The sequence below is a fragment of the Anomaloglossus baeobatrachus genome, chromosome 7 (assembly GCF_048569485.1).
Source record: "Anomaloglossus baeobatrachus isolate aAnoBae1 chromosome 7, aAnoBae1.hap1, whole genome shotgun sequence".
NCBI classification, from domain to species: Eukaryota; Metazoa; Chordata; class Amphibia; order Anura; family Aromobatidae; genus Anomaloglossus; species Anomaloglossus baeobatrachus.
In genome coordinates this window covers 101,811,169-101,829,205 of record NC_134359.1, presented here as the reverse complement: position 1 = coordinate 101,829,205, position 18,037 = coordinate 101,811,169, and the positions used below count along the sequence as shown (strand labels likewise).

The 18,037-nt window shown below is 42.1% G+C and overlaps 1 protein-coding gene across 5 annotated transcripts in view; it reads right to left on the bottom strand.

Moving 5' to 3' along the window:
• Positions 1-18,037, bottom strand: part of IKZF2 (IKAROS family zinc finger 2) — a 125,664-nt gene that overhangs the window by 11,213 nt on the left and 96,414 nt on the right. For 4 of the 5 annotated variants that reach the window (XM_075317536.1, XM_075317537.1, XM_075317533.1 and 1 more), the window contains exons 6-7: positions 4,457-4,594; positions 3,335-3,478 (exon numbers count right to left, since the gene is read on the bottom strand). In XM_075317536.1, coding sequence (XP_075173651.1) covers positions 3,335-3,478; positions 4,457-4,594 — 282 coding nt within the window. The remainder of the gene's footprint in view (positions 1-3,334; positions 3,479-4,456; positions 4,595-18,037) is intronic. The other variant, XM_075317535.1, reaches the window with a different exon arrangement.

Genomic DNA, 18,037 nt, shown 5'->3' with positions numbered 1-18,037 from the left:
CAGCTTAGACAAAAGTAAAGATAGACATATACTTTGGAGAAAAACCTGTTGGCTGAGTAACTGCACAACAAGCAAGAAGGAGATTGAAAAAAATAAAATAAAAATAAATCATGACATCTAGATACTTTAAACAGAATCCTAACTACAAATAAATAAAGAATTGGTCATGTTGAAATCGAACATGCCCAATGCTCCCCCCTTCCTGACATCCGTCGCACAGTCCACAGTAACCAGCTAGTTTCCCCCCAAAGGTGGTGCAGGAGGATTGGGAACTCAACGGATGATTATTGTCTTAAGATATCAAAATCCTTAAAAAGCAATGTTTGAGTGGGATAACACTGTCTACGGGCTGGCCTGTTGAGATCATATACTGAAGTCAAACAAGGCTGTTAACTGTAATATTTCTTAATTAGCAATTATTTTAATAAGATCGTAGAAAATATGAACAAAACATTAAATTACTTTATAAGACAAATCTATCTGGCTTAACATTATGTGAAGAAATGTGCAAATAGCATGTTAATTCTGCACATCGGGACTTTCCCATCTGAAGCAGTGAACCGCTCTATTTTTCATGTTTTGGATGTCTTTAAAATGGATGTCATTTCCTTTCATAGGAAGCAGTGGTTTACTAACAAAGAATATTCTCACTGTGAAAGTTTCAAGGGGAAACAATATTGACACTAAATGTCTTGTAAGCAGAGACCAGCCTCATGCACATACCAAACGATGGCTGAATACGGCTGGAAACTGGATTTTTTTTTTGTTGAAAATAGAAAACTTAAGAGGGTTGTTCAGCAGCACAAAAACACATGTTCTGTTATATATGAAACATTATATAACCTCACGTACTGATCCTTTACGCTTCAAATCTGTCCTGATATCTTGGTTTCAAAGCCCCTCTACTGGTTCCAAGAACTCTACTTTTGCATTGGCCCAAACACTAGAAGAGATCCTGCATCCCCAAATCTTTGTTGGCATGACCAGTCAAAAACATGAAAGGCTCATGTTAACAGCAAAACCAGCTCTCTGCTTAGGCTCGGAGACACCAGGACCAGAAGAGAAGCCTTGAACTGGCATATCAGGGCAAATTTGGACAATAGGAATATTACAATCATATATTATTTCATATATACGTAGTAGAAATATTTTTGTGCCATTGGACTGAACACTGACCCATTCAAGTCAAGGGGTCCATTTTCACATGCAATTTTTCACACAGACCATTGGCCATTACAATGAAAAATTGCAGCCGACACTACTTTGATTAACTGCTGAAGAGTTGTCCAGGAATTAGAAGTCAATGGGTCTGCAAAATGGAACATACTTGTACACAAAACTGATTCAATAGAGCCCTAATCAGATACAGCTTATAAAATGTTATAAAATGATGAGGAACTTGCATAAATTGCGACCCTCCAACTTAATGTAATTAGAGGACGATAAAGCGGAATATAGAAGTTACGTTCCCACTGCTTGATATGGCAGACTCGTCAACAAAATACAGGCAGCCATTTACAGCAGTCTGTATTCCTTTACTTCCCAATAGATAGAAAAGAGCACCATTTCCTAATAAGCTTTATGATAGAAGTGGACTGTAACCAATTAAAGAGAATTTCTACTCAAATTCTAAAATTGGCCATACTTTAGTAAATTAAAAATTAGAGCAGCCATGCTATTGTCGCTTATGAAGCAGCTTCTCAAAGACTGATAGCAACTTATTTTGTTAATTGAATTAACAACTAAAAAGGGACCATTTTACTGTCATTTGCTTAAAAGATACACTATATGGAGAAAAAGTATTGAGAGGCCTACACATTACACCTACAGGAGCTTTTAGGATATCCCATTTTAGATCCATAGGCATTTATATGGAGTTGCCCCTCCCACCCCCATTGCAGTTACAAAAGCTTCTGTTCTTCTGGGAAGAATTTCAACATTTTTGGAGGCGTCTGTTGGACTTTTTGCCCATACATCCAGAAGAGCATTCGTAAGGTCACACAGTAATGTTGGGCAAGAGGGATGGACTGAAAATTTCCGTTCCAGCTCAACCCAAAGGTGGTGGATGGGTTTCAGGTCAAGGGCTGGTGTGGCTAGTCAAGTCCTTTCAACCTAACATTCCGTATCTATGCCTTTATGGAACGTCATGGAGAATAGAATAAGGTCTTCCTCAAACTGTTCTTACAAAGTTGGAAGCTACAATTGGCAGAGATATCTTGGTGTGCTGAAGGATTTAGATTTTCTTCACTTTAACTAAGGGACCTAGGCCAGCTCCTGAAAAACACCTTCAAATTTGCAGGTGGTACAATGCAGTTAGGCAACGTTCTCTTGACATTTGCTAAACCCAAACTCCATAAGACTGCTAATAAAGAAACACGATGCATCACTCTACAGAACACATTTAATTTGCTCCAGAGTCAAGTGATGACGGGCCTTACACCACTACATCCAACACGGCACTGTACTTGGTGATGTAATGCTTCCATGCAGCTGCTCAGCCACGGAAACCCAAGCGATGAAGCTCTCGATGCACAGTTTTCGTGTTGATGTTAAAAACAGAGGATATTTGGAGCTTTGCAGTTATTGAGTCAAGAGAGCGTTGGCGATTTTTGTGCAATATGTGCCTCTGCACACGACGACCCTACACTGTAATTTTACATGACTTCCACTTCATGGCTGAGTTGTTGTTTGTTCCCAAGGGCTTTCACTTTTCAACAGCACTCACAGTCCAAGGTGGGATATTTAGGAGGGTAGAAATGTCATTGTCTTGTTACAAGGGTGGCATCCGATTGCAGTGCCCCACTAAAATCAATGAGCTCTTCACAACGAGCCATTCTTTTACACAAGATATTTGTAAAGGCAGACTATATGGCTATGGGCTGGATCTTATACACCTTTAGCAATGGGAACGAATAAAAAAAATTGGAATTCAAGTATAAAGAGGCATTTCCCAATAATTGTATCCACATAGTGTACTTTAAAAGTCCCAACCAACATGGCTTAACATCCTGTGGTTAATTTTGCAAAAATGGCTGCTGTGGTTAAAATAACAGAAACACAAATGATCAAACTTTGGCCATTACAGAAATATCTGATATAATATTTGCTATTTTTATATCTTTGGAGAACATTTTCTATGGATAAAGTAACCTCATGATGTCATAAGTAGCAAAAATTTCCCAATTCTACCATCACATAGGAAAAAAATCTTATAAAAAAGAAATAACTATAATTGCTAATATAATGACTTGGACATTGTTTAAAACGTTGAAGCTGCAAAAAGAATGCTGTCATTTGTACATTACAGACTAAGTAAAAGAAAGCAGATGCTTACCCACAAACTTCTGTGGGGTGGAGCTCTTACGCTTCCCCATGTTGCTGGCAAGTCTCTCTATAACAGCTGGTCTTTCAAAGGGCATCAGAGACATGTTGCTTTCCATCAGGATCTCTGGATTCTTACACTCCTCCATAGGAGATGCTACATGGAACCAAAATGTCACATCAGAATCACTAACCAGCACGCCACATCCAAGTAAGGCACCACTATAGATCAACGAGGCTACTACCTGCTTAAAAAAGACCTCTCAGAAAAATGGACAATACTGTCCAATCTTTCTGGCTACTAGAACTCTGCGTATAGGAGCTGATCGAGTATATGGGTCATGTCCAATAAGAACATTTAAAATGGCAGACAAAAACTTTTGCAGACTTTTATCCTCCTGATTAAGCTATGCATAAATAAAATAAGCAGCTAAAGATTTCTACTGCATGTACTTCCCATGAAAGTGCTAGATTCTAGCCTTGATATATGACTTCGGATACAAAGCCAAACCAGAATCTCAATTTGCAAACACTGTGTTTCGGGGTAATGCCCCTTGTCAGTGCACAGTTTGAGATCTGATTTGGCTATGTGAGAGGCTAAGACTTGGATCTAAGGAGTAAGGTTTCTCCTTGTGCAGATTTAATTTCCCAGAGGTGCATTGCAGGCATTTAAGTCTCCTCATACTGGCATGCCAGATCTGGCATATCACTCTCCACAAGAGAAACCTTACCCCTTAGATTACATGAAAATGCTAAAAGCTAACATGATTTCCTCTGCAATCCAATCAGTGTATGTTACTACATCCTATGTAACTTGGAATTAAGAACTTATCATGGCCTCTATCTTACCAGCAACATTCTTTTAACAGTTGCAGATATGTGAAAGCAGCGGAAAAAAAAAATCTATATACAAATGTGTATATTCTAATTATAAGGCTATTTCTGCTCTTGTGCTGCTTACATTATATCAGACACAGTCTATGGACAGGAGTGTCGCTGTTTTTGGAAAAACGCATTGATTCTTAGTTCAGACAGTGGCTTTAAACCTAATTGTGTGTCCTATATTATGAAGCTGACATTATTGGAGCACAGAGACTTGCCACAAATAAGCAGTTATGGATGCTGATCTACTTACCACCATGAGACCCTGGCCCCTGGCCTCGCTCCATTCCCACATTTTGCAGGTAGTTGTGACAGCGTTCTTTATGTTCTTCCAAGGAGCTGCGCTGCTTATAGCTACGACCACAGTAGTTGCATTTGTGAGGTTTGCCTACTGCAAAGCGAGGAGAAATCAGGTTATTAAAGTTCATGGTTTAGGGGGAAACAGTTTGGTATTTTTCAGAAACACTTTAATAGTCCAATATACTTCACCTCTCATTGTATGGTATAATGTTGTATAATTTTAATATACACTAAAGTTCAAATGTTTAGGGTCACTAAGATATTTCCTTATTTTTAAAAGAAAAAACACTTTTTTTTTTCAATGAAGCGAACAATAAATTAAACAAATACACTTCATACATTGTTAATGTGGTAAATGACTATTCTAGCTGCAAACGTCTGGTTGTTAATGCAATATCTACATAGGTGTATAGAGGCCCATTTCCAACAACCACCACTCCAGTGTTTTAATGGTACATCATGTTTGTGGTGTTAGAAGGCTAATAGGTGTTTAGAAATCCCTTAAAATACCCTTGTGCAAGTATGTTAGCACAGCTGAAAACAGTTTTGCTGATTAGAGAAGCTATAAAACTGACCTTCCTTTGAGCTAGTTCAGAATCTGGAGCATTACATTTGTTGGTTCCATTAAACTCTCAAAATGGCCAGAAAAAGAGACCTTTCATGTGAAACTTGACAGTCTATTCGTGTTCTTAGAAATGAAGGATATTACATGCGAGAAATTGCCAAGAAACTGAAGATTTCCTACAATGGTGTGTACTACACATATACATACAACAGTATATTGGAGATGAGAAAATCTAATCAATGTGAACTGAAATAATGCTGAATTTATGAAATTTGCAGGTCTCAGCAACTTTAACCCCTTAACGACCGCGGGCCGTAAAATTACGTCTTAGTGGTCATAATGTTACTGCCCGCGGTCTGCCGGCGGCAGCATGCCGCGATCGGCGCATATCTCAGCTGATTTTCACAGCTGAAATGTGTGCCTGCTAGGCACGAGCAGAATCGTTATCTGCTCGTGCCGTTTAACCCCTTAAATGGCGCTGTCAATATGTGACAGCGCCATTATAAGCGCGATCGCGGTAAACTTTTACTTACCACACGATACCGGAAGTCACGTGACGCGATCACGTGACTTCCGATAGTTGTCATGGTAGCACAGGGTCATGTGATGACTCCTGTACTACACATGAATTGCTTTCACTTTCGCTGTGCCAGCGGCACAGCAAAAGAGAAAGAGAGCATATCTGCTGTTTACAGCTGTATAGCTGTGATCAGCAGATAGTGCAGAGCGATCGGAATGCTGATCGCAATAGCCCCCTAGGGGGACTAGTAAAATAAAAAAAAAGTTAAAAAAAAGTTTTCAAAAATAAAAAAAAACAAAAAAACCTAAAAGTTCAAATACCCCCCATTCGCCCCATTGAAAATTAAAGGGTTAAAAAAATAAAAAATATACATACATTTGGTATTGCTGCGTTCAGAAACGCCCGATCTATCAAAATATAAAATCAATTAATCTGATCAGTATACGGCGTAGCGGCAAAAAAATTCCAAACGCCAAAACGACGTTTTTTTTGTCGCCACAACTTTTGCGCAAAATGCTATAAGAGGCGATCAAAACGTAGCATCTGCGCAAAATTGGTACCGTTAAAAACGTCAGCTCGAGACGCAAAAAAAGCCGTCACTGAGCCATAGATCCTGAAAAATGAGAACGCTACGGCGTAAAACGTGCGCCACTTTTTTCGGTCAAACTTCCGATTTTTTTTTAACGCCTTATATAAAAGTAAACCTATACATGTTTGGTGTCTACGAACTCGCACTGACCTGAGGCATCACAGCCACACATCAGGTTTACCATATAGTGAACACAGTGAATAAAATCTCTCAAAAACAATAGTGCTATTGCACTTTTTTTGCAATTTTTCTGCATTTGGAATTTATTTGCCGTTTTCCACTACACTATATGGTAAAACGTATGGTTTAATTTAAAAGTACAGCTTGTTCCGCAAAAAATGAGCCCTCACATGACCATATTGACTGAAAAATAAAAAAGTTACGTCTCTCAGAAAAAGAATGACGAAAAAAAAACCCGGAAAGCAAAAAATCGGCCGGTCGTGAAGGGGTTAAACAATTATTTAATCGATTTGCACGACTCTGCAAAAAAAGTGTTTTGTAGAAGACTGCACAAGCCACAGAAGACTGACATGACTTGAGACTATGTTTTCATATGACATCTTGCAGCTTTCACATCACATTACATGGTATTGCACAGCAAATCAGAAAGCACTATCAGAGCCTGTATAAAAGCCGAGGCAAGGAATGCAGCAGCCATTTTTAGGGTAGGATAGCTAAAGGATGTCTAACCTCTCATCATAGCAATAGATATAGAAAAACTTAAACATTAGACAAATACTCCAGACAATGTGTTTTAAAACTGCAGCCAGAATTATGGCGGACACAGATAGAAGAGGGCCTCTGTGCAAAACAATATATGGGCCCTTTGCAGCCCAAGAGTTTTTCATAATGCACAATAACACCTGTTTTGGAGATGGAAATGGACTAATGATATGTTCACACAAATATACACACACACACACCTGACTATATCTATATACATATATATAGAGCAATGAAGCAATATGTATATATATATATATATATATATATATATATATATACATACAGCAATGAAGCAATATGTTGTAGCTAATATCCGTAGATTTATAAGAAGATTTTTTTTTATTTAAAATTATCCTGTTGCTGATGTATGTTTGACGACTGAGGTTTCACTTTGTGATTCAGGTTGGTAATGTGCATTATGACAATTTTAATACACATCGTTCTCTAGAGAACTCTGTAATTTTGTCTTCTTTTGTAAAAGCTGAGAATTAATAATAATGGAAATATGTTTTCCATGCTTTAAAAAGTAACTATGGCAATCACTGGCTTTAGAAGCTCCATGTTCATCTCATTATCTCATCACATATAGCCTAGTATAGAGAGATGGAGAAAGTTCACAGGACTGTATGAGCAGGATCAGTGGGGGATTTAAAAAAATGAGCAAATCTCTATTTGCCATTAGAACCAATATCCAGCTAATTGTGTAATAGTTTTACAGTTGGTAAAACCCTTAAAGGGAACCAGTCACCACTTTTTTGGTGTATAAGCTGCGGCCACCACCACCGGGCTCTTATATACAGCATTCTAACATGCTGTATATAAGAGCCCCGGCAGCTGTGAGAACATAAAAAACACTTTATAATACTTACCTAACGGTCGTGCGGTGGGCCTAATGATGGGCGCCTCCGTTGTCCAGCGATCACGATCAATTCATCATCAAATCAATTCATTTTAATCAAAAACCTTGGAATAATAATAATTTCCACTTTTGGATGCGTTTAAAACAAAATGTTCCTGTGCTGAGATAATCTTATATATGTGCCCCTGCTGTGTACTGTGTAATGGCTGTGTCTGATTGTACAGGGGCATGTTCTGATCATACCACATCTCAGGGGCAGGAGAGGACTCAAATGTATACAGCCATTACAGGACAGGATAGCAAAAAATTATTCCTTTGACGTAAAACACTTTGGAAAAAAACAGGCAGGAAAATGTTTTACCCCACAAAAAGCTGTGATCCCGTACTGTAATGTCTTTATACGCTGTTGTGTCCTCTCTTGCCCAGGAGCTGTGGTATGATCAGACCATGTCCCTGTACGGTCAGACACGGCCATTACACAGTACACAGCAGGGGCACATATATAAGATTATCTCAGTACAGGAACATTTTCTTTAAAACACATCCAATTGTGGAAATTATTATTATTTAGGATCTATTTATTAAAATCAACTTTGTTTGTGGGAAAACCCCTTTAAGAAAAAAGTCGCATTTTAGAGCAATGGTTTTTAATTGAAGAGAAAAACACATAACACAAAAAAGAAAAAAAACAACCTATGTATATAATGTGTTTCTGTGGAATTTTAGGGTTAACCAAAAAAGGGGACAAAATGTGAAATTGTGTAGTATGCTGAATTAGAAAAATTGCCATTTGTACAAGAAGGCACAGAACAGATTTCTTGGGGTCTCACGAATGTACAGGTCATTATGTATTATTGTAACTACAATTTGATAGACAACACCAAGGACGAGGATTTAGGACACGCTTGTTCACCATATCAGTTTTTTATAACTTGATGAACTTTAACGCCCAGCTGTCAGGCAAGATCTCTATAAAAGTTCAGCCCTAACAGTGCACTTCGTAATGAGCATTGTATATATACAATGTGGTATTTACACCGGAGCTTGGAACATCTGATCCTCTATAGCACTGTATCCCAATTCCGGCCTTCGTGGCCTCCCAATTGATCAGTTTTCAGGATTTCCGTAGTATTGCCCAGGTAATGGAATTATTATCAAGGCATCAGAAATTGCCAAAGGTTCTCTCACCTGTGCAATACTATGGAAATCCTGAAAACATGACCTGTTGGGGGCTCCGGGGACTGCAGTTTGGGAAACACAGCTCTCCAGTGTCCGGTTTTTGGGGGTGCACTGGGTCCTTCACGGTTTTCTTACAGATCACAGTCACGAGAGCAGGTTACAAGAAAGTCAGGCTGAAGTCAGTAGTCAGATTTCAGGGTGTGGAGTCCCCAGCTCACTCCAGGAATGCTGCTGGACAAACACTCCCTCTCAGACAGGATTTTATTTTCCTCTCCGTTGGGTTTTAATCCCTCAGGGATGTTGCTCAAGTACAGATTTTTTTTTTCTCTGGGTGAAAGGGCTGTAAGATAGAACATTAGTACGAAAAATGCATATTTTATATTGTTTTCCTCCTAAAAGTCTTATTTATTGTTAAAATGGAAAAAAAAAAGTTGTTGGGTAACTTCAAGATATAAAGCTCATCGACAGAACCTTCTTATCTGAGGCGGACAGGCTGTTTTCAGAGAAATCGCAGACGAATAGAAGACTGGGATACATCGATGTAACTAGTGTCCATTACAAGTACATAATGTGAAGGTTAGGCTGGTTTCACACTACGTTTATTTAACATGCGTCAGGAACGGTTTTTTGCTGCAAAAGCGGATCCTGCTTTTACAGCAAAAAACGCATGCAAACGCATCTGTTATTTTGCAGGATCCTGCACTGGATGTTTAGGGGCGGGCATTGGAGTCATGTGATCGGGAGTGAGGGGAACTAGACTGGGAGCCGGCTTCTGACAGCTGCAGACGCTGGTAACCAAGGTAAACATCGGGCTTGGATACCCGATATTTATCTTGGTTACGAGTGTCTGCAGCTGCTAGGAGCCGGGCTGTCTGCACACGTTACCAACGTAAACATCGGGTAACTAAGAGAAGTGGTTACCCGATATTTACCTTGGTTACGAGTGTCCGCAGCTCTCAGGTGGGAGAGAGAGGGAGGAGAAAAAGGGGGAAAGACAGAGATAGAGAGGGTGAGGGAGGGAGGAGGAGAGAGAGACAGATCACGCGAGACTGGTTCTGTGCATGCTCAGTAGAGCAAGCAGGATCCTGTCTATCAGCACGCCAGCGTTCACCTGCGTTTGCGTGCTGTTTAGTCAGGATCCGGTGACATGCAGTATTTGGACGCAGCTCAAAAACGCTACAAGTAGCGTTTTTGAAAGATGTTAAAAAACTGCAAGTCGCTGGATCCTTACTATAACGCACGCAAACGCAGGTGAACGCATGTTAACGCGAGTCCATTGCAAATGCATTGAAGTGAAAACGCATTTGCACTGGATCCGTTTTTCCGCTAAAAAAACGTTATGGACGGATGTTAAATAAACGTAGTGTGAAACCAGCCTTAAGTCTGTGTCCACACTAAGCAAATTTTATCTTCATGGATACAGCATCAAAGTGTATAGTCCTCTGATCTGCCAATGTCAAGATCTGGAGTATGAAAGCAGCAGCTAGAATGAAAGGCTGGGGTAATATATAAGATGATATGATCGCTAGACTGTATCTCAAAAGTCAGACGGTGGATATCACAACAATGTCTACCACCCTCAAGTCCATAATAGGACCTGTACTTGAAACTCATATGACCCTGGAGATGTTTATCAGCCATATATGCTATTTAATACAGATGCAGAAAATAAGATCTATGACTCTGTTGAGTGTTCGGTCTTAATCCACGAAAAACAGGATTTAGAGGAAAACCTCAACAGAGCCATAGAGTGCAATGATGTAGAGTTTCAATGTACTTTTTCAGCTCATATCTACCTTTTAAGTTGGGCAAAAAAATATATAGCAGCCTAAAATCTTTTACCTGTCTGAAAAGATGGACAGCATCATAAAAAGTACAAATTGAACTCCGTTTGTGTCACTGTACTTTATGGGGCCAATTCATCAAGACTATCTTTGGGTTGATTTGAAAAAGGACTCCGTTTGAGCCAGAAATGTGTAATAAAGCTACTTGACTACCAGAAGTGTGGAACCTTTCATCCTTTACAGCAGCTTGGTCATCCTCAAACGCTGGTCCTCCAATCTTTAGCCACAATTCATCGAGACTGGCATAGCTCACTTTCACACTACGCCAGCCTTGCTGGAGTAAAGGAGTAAAACATGTTGAATTTATTAAAAGGAATATGTCCCTTTACTGAGTAGCGTACGCCTCCATGCACTGCGCCTGTAATGCTACTCCAGTCGGAGTGCAGTGGAGTGGCATTACTGGCAAACAAAATGCCAAAACATTTGATGGACAGGCGTGGCCACAACACTATTGTGCCTCTGCCCATTTCAGCGGAACTGATTCAACTTGGCATAAAAACACCAAAGGCAGTAAATTTTTGCACAACAAGGAGTTGTGCAAAAAGTTTGTGACTAAGGGGTACTTTGCACACAGAGATAAATCTGCGGCAGATCTGTGGTTGCAGTGAAATTGTGGACAATCAGTGCCAGGTTTGTGGCTGGGCACAAATGGAACAATATGTCCATGATTTCACTGTAACCACAGATCTGCCAAAGATTTATCTCTGTGTGCAAAGTACCCCTTAGGCTGTGTGCGCACGCTGAGTTTTTGTTCCAGATTTGGTGCAGCTTGTTGCCCATATCTGCATGTCTATCCTTATGCCAGGAAAGTTAATGAGATTCTGAAGTTCTTTGCACGTTGCTTCTTTTTTCCTTGCAGTTTTGGGTGCAGAAAAAAATCTGCAGCATATCAATTGTTGGTCTATTCTTCAGCCGTTCCAAGTATTGGTTTAGCAAAACCAAAAAACACACGTAAAAAAAAAAAATGCACCAAAAATGCACAGAAAGCACACCAAAAAACACATGCATTTTTGGTGAGGCTTTCTGCCACAAGGTGTATTTTTTGGTGGACAAAATTTCTACACCTATCTACAGCGTGGGCATATACCCTTAAAGGGGTTATCCGGCTTCTTTGACATTTTTTTTTTTATTTCCCTATTGGGCTACATTGGGGCAGGTAAGTAGATAGAGACCACTTACCTGCCCTGCTTGTCAGCCCCTCTCCCCCGGCTCAGAGCGGTCATGTGACCGCTCCTGCCGCGATTTTGCTGCTTCCGGTCATTTCATGTCTACATGGGCAGGGCCATGTTGACATGCAAATGTGGAACAGCTTGTCGCCTCCCTGCTGGGCTGTACAGTGTGATGAGCCCCGCCCCCTTCCCTGCACCCTCCCACACATTCCCCCACACCTCCAGTAACCTCCCCCTGCACTGCTGTGGGGTCCATAACCTGGGGGCGGGGCCTGGCGGCGGCTGCCGTGGTGTCAGCGCCAGCACCGGGCCCCCTGCCCAGGATCACACATTCAAATGTACCGGCATCACAGATCACCGATGCCGGTACATTTGAAAGTGCTGATGAGAAGCAGCGCAGCGCTGCTTCTCATCACTGTCCCTCCCGCTGTCTGTGCTCTCTTCAGCACAGCGGTGACGTCACTACTGTGCTGAAGAGAGCACAGACAGCGCACGAACGTGCAGGAGCGGCGGGGACCGAGGACGGGTGAGTATGTACTCCACATGTGTTCCCGATGGGGATGGGGATGGGGGGGGTTGCAGAGCCATATGTGTGCAGAGCCATATGTGTGCGTGTGAGGTGCAGAGCCATATGTGTGCATGTGCAGAGCCATGTGTGTGCGTGTACGGTGCAGAGCCATATGTGTGCGTGTGAGGTGCAGAGCCATATGTGTGCATGTGCAGAGCCATGTGTGTGCGTGTACGGTGCAGAGCCATGTGTGTGCGTGTGCAGAGCCATATGTGTGCTTGTGCGGTGCAGAGCCATATGTGTGCGTGTGCGGTACAGAGCCATATGTGTGCGTGTGCGGTGCAGAACCATGTGTGCGTGTGCGGTGCAGAGCCATATGTGTGCGGTACAGAGCCATATGTGTGCGTGTGCGGTGCAGAGCCATATGTGTGCGTTTGCAGAGCCATATGTGTGCGTGTGCGGTGCAGAGCCATATGCGTGCGTGTGCGGTACAGAGCCATATGTGCGCGGTGCAGAGCCATATGTGTGCGGGTGCGGTGCAGAGCCATATGTGTGCGTGTGCAGAGCCATATGTGTGCGTGTGCGGTGCAGAGCCATATGTGTGCGTGTGCGGTACAGAGCCATATGTGTGCGTGTGCGGTGCAGAGCCATATGTGTGCGTGTGCGGTGCAGAGCCATATGTGTGCGTGTGCAGAGCCATATGTGTGCGTGTGCGGTACAGAGCCATATGTGTGCGTGTGCAGAGCCATATGTGTGCAGAGCCATATGTGTGCGTGTGCGGTACAAAGCCATATGTGTGCGTGTGCGGTGCAGAGCCATATGTGTGCGTGTGCGGTGCAGAGCCATATGTGTGCGTGTGCAGAGCCATATGTGTGCGGTACAGAGCCATATGTGTGCGTGTGCGGTGCAGAGCCATATGTGTGCGTGTGCAGAGCCATATGTGTGCGGTACAGAGCCATATGTGTGCGTGTGCGGTGCAGAGCCATATGTGTGCGTGTGCAGAGCCATATGTGTGCGTGTGCGGTACAGAGCCATATGTGTGTGTGCGGTACAGAGCCATATGTGTGCGTGTGCGGTACAGAGCCATGTGTGTGTGTGCGGTACAGAGCCATATGTGTGCGTGTGCGGTGCAGAGCCCGATGTGGGGCTGTTATTTGCAATGCTGTAGTGATACCAGGTCAGGTGCTGGGGAAGAATACTGACAGGGAATGTGTGTGCAGGGGGCGGGCAGAGGGTGAGGCTGGACACTTGGGTGGGGCTGGACACTGAGGCTGGACACTGGGGTGGGCGGTGACAGCTCTGACTGAGGTTTTGCACAGGAAGTGGTCATATTTGCTGGATCTGAATGTAAACAAGAGCTGCAGAGAATAAAGGGATAATTCAAGAGGAACAAAAGTTAGAAAACAAAAAATAACAATGTAGGTGTGATTTATATGACAATACAGCACAGATAAACTCAAAAATTTTTGTTAAGCTTATGTCGGACAACTCCTTTAAGCAACGTGCTCACAATCAGGGTTCTCAGTGTTTGAGGGAGCGTGTTATCGCTAAATCTAAACTGCAGCAATGTACAGTACAAGCATAGTGGATGACATTTCTAGAAATCCCATACCCACTGTGCTCGTCTCTCCTGCAGTGTAAACTGAAACGCAGTGTGGCTTTGTGAGCTGCAGCATATCAATTTATTGCTGTGGAGCCGCGATTGTTCTACACAGGGAGAACAGAGAGAAAGACCACAGCAGTCCGAACCCTGATCGTGGGCATGGGCAGCTGCAGTCTTCTGCGGAGAGCACTCGTGGCCCCGCAAGAGAGGACATGATGCATAGAGGATGCAGCATGTCCGGATTGTGGGTACACAGCCGAAGGGGTACTTTGCACACTACAATATCGCAGGTGCGATGTCGGTGGGGTCAAATAGAAAGTGACGCACATCCGGCGTCACTGTCGACATCGTAGTGTGTAAAGCCTTTTACATACGATTACCGAGCGCAAAAGCGTCGTTATCGTATGATTGGTGTAGGGTCCGACATTTCCATTATGCCGCTGCTGCGACGGTACGATGTTGTTCCTCGTTCCAGCAGGCAGCACACATCGCTCTGTGTGAAGCCGCTGGAGCGAGGAACATCTCCTACCTGCGTCCCGGCCGGCTATGCGGAAGGAAAAAGGTGGGCGGGATGTAAATATCCCGCCCACCTCCTTCCTTCCGCATAGCCGGCCGGGATGTTTACATCACGCTCATCTCCGCCCCACCGCTTCTATTGGCTGCCTGCCATGTGACGTCGTTATGACGCCGCACGACCCGCCTCCTTAGTAAGGAGGCGGTTTGCCGGCCAGAGCGACATCGCAGGGCAGGTGAGTGCATGTGAAGCAGCCATAGCGATAATGTTCGCTACGGCAGCAATCACAAGATATTGCACCTGTGACGGGGGCGGGGACTATCGCTGCAGCGTCGGTAACACATTGTTACCGATGTCGCAGCGTGCAAAGCCCGCCTTACTCTTTGATTCATTGGCTCCTATGGCTTCACCATTTATTCCGTCTGAATCACATTATTTTTGGGAATTCAGAATGGTGATCTTGTTCCGATTGCTCTGATCTCTAACAATTATCTCTCCTCTCCTAAGGAACCTTAAAATTAAAAGCTCATTTATGACGAGGTGAAGGTTCAACTTTCATTCAATACAAACGAAAAAAGTCAAACCAAACACACACCCCCCCACCCAAAAAAAAAAAACCCCAGCTGTCGACAACTGTTCAGGAGATGAAAGTTACAGACTGGAGTGGTCAGAATAAAATCACTGACCGATTCAGTCTGCTATGTGCCACCATTCATAAAGGATGGTGAAAAATTGTAATAAAACCCTATTGTAGAAATGATTTAGGGCATGCACTGAAAGAAAATAACCAATAGGTGGGTCAAACACAACAAAAAAAAAAACAACTGAGTACAGTATATTGCTTTAAAGGTGCATTCCCATCTCCAAGCTCTTATGTAAATATGTAGTAGGTGTAATAATAATAAATAATATTAGCAAACACCTCCAATTAGAAAAGTAGTGTAGTTGTTCTGATTCACAGTCGCATACCTCATGTTCAGGGCATTGAAGGACCTTAAGTATTATCATTTATCATGGTTAGAACCACTAGCAACTATATATATATATGTATATGTATGTATATATATATATATATATATATATATATATATATATATATATATATATATATATATATATATATATATATATATATATATATATATATATATTATATGTATACAGCTAGGTCCAGAAATATTTGGACAGTGACACAATTTTCGCGAGTTGGGCTCTGCATGCCACCACATTGGATTTGAAATGAAACCTCTACAACAGAATTCAAGTGCAGATTGTAACGTTTAATTTGAAGGTTTGAACAAAAATATCTGATAGAAATTGTAGGAATTGTACACATTTCTTTACAAACACTCCACATTTTAGGAGGTCAAAAGTAATTGGACAAATAAACCAAACCCAAACAAAATATTTTTATTTTCAATATTTTGTTGCGAATCCTTTGGAGGCAATCACTGCCTTAAGTCTGGAACCCATGGACATCACCAAACGCTGGGTTTCCTCCTTCTTAATGCTTTGCCAGGCCTTTACAGCCGCAGCCTTCAGGTCTTGCTTGTTTGTGGGTCTTTCCGTCTTAAGTCTGGATTTGAGCAAGTGAAATGCATGCTCAATTGGGTTAAGATCTGGTGATTGACTTGGCCATTGCAGAATGTTCCACTTTTTTGCACTCATGAACTCCTGGGTAGCTTTGGCTGTATGCTTGGGGTCATTGTCCATCTGTACTATGAAGCGCCGTCCGATCAACTTTGCGGCATTTGGCTGAATCTGGGCTGAAAGTATATCCCGGTAAACTTCAGAATTCATCCGGCTACTCTTGTCTGCTTTATGTCATCAATAAACACAAGTGACCCATTGCCATTGAAAGCCATGCATGCCCATGCCATCACGTTGCCTCCACCATGTTTTACAGAGGATGTGGTGTGCCTTGGATCATGTGCCGTTCCCATTCTTCTCCAAACTTTTTTCTTCCCATCATTCTGGTACAGGTTGATCTTTGTCTCATCTGTCCATAGAATACTTTTCCAGAACTGAGCTGGCTTCATGAGGTGTTTTTCAGCAAATTTAACTCTGGCCTGTTTTTTTTGGAATTGATGAATGGTTTGCATCTAGATGTGAACCCTTTGTATTTACTTTCATGGAGTCTTCTCTTTACTGTTGACTTAGAGACAGATACACCTACTTCACTGAGAGTGTTCTGGACTTCAGTTGATGTTGTGAACGGGTTCTTCTTCACCAAAGAAAGTATGCGGCGATCATCCACCACTGTTGTCATCCGTGGACGCCCAGGCCTTTTTGAGTTCCCAAGCTCACCAGTCAATTCCTTTTTTCTCAGAATGTACCCGACTGTTGATTTTGCTACTCCAAGCATGTCTGCTATCTCTCTGATGGATTTTTTCTTTTTTTTCAGCCTCAGGATGTTCTGCTTCACCTCAATTGAGAGTTCCTTAGACCGTATGTTGTCTGGTCACAGCAACAGCTTCCAAATGCAAAACCACACACCTGTAATCAAGCCCAGACCTTTTAACTACTTCATTGATTACAGGTTAACGAGGGAGACGCCTTCAGAGTTAATTGCAGCCCTTAGAGTCCCTTGTCCAATTACTTTTGGTCCCTTGAAAAAGAGGAGGCTATGCATTACAGAGCTATGATTCCTAAACCCTTTCTCCGATTTGGATGTGAAAACTCTCATATTGCAGCTGGGAGTGTGCACTTTCAGCCCATATTATATATATAATTGTATTTCTGAACATGTTTTTGTAAACAGCTAAAATAACAAAACTTGAGACACTGTCCAAATATTTCTGGACCTAACTGTATATATATATTATATACAGTGCCTACAAGTAGTATTCAACCCCCTGCAGATTTAGCAGGTTTGATAAGATGCAAATAAGTTAGAGCCTGCAAACTTCACACAAGAGCAGGATTTATTAACAGATGCATAAATCTTACAAACCAACAAGTTATGTTGCTCAGTTAAATTTTAATCAATTTTCAACAAAAAAGTGTGGGTCAATTATTATTCAACCCCTACGTTTAATATTTTGTGGAATAACCCTTGATTGCAATTACAGCTAATAATCGTCTTTTATAAGACCTGATCAGGCCGGCACAGGTCTCTGGAGTTATCTTGGCCCACTCCTCCATGCAGATCTTCTCCAAGTTATCTAGGTTCTTTGGGTGTCTCATGTGGACTTTAATCTTGAGCTCCTTTCACAAGTTTTCAATTGGGTTAAGATCAGGAGACTGACTAGGCCAGTGCAACACCTTGATTTTTTCCCTCTTGAACCAGGCCTTGGTTTTCTTGGCTGTGTGCTTTGGGTCGTTGTCTTGTTGGAAGATGAAATGACGACCCATCTTAAGATCCTTGATGGAGGAGCGGAGGTTCTTGGCCAAAATCTCCAGGTAGGCCGTGCTATCGATCTTCCCATGGATGCGGACCAGATGGCCAGGCCCCTTGG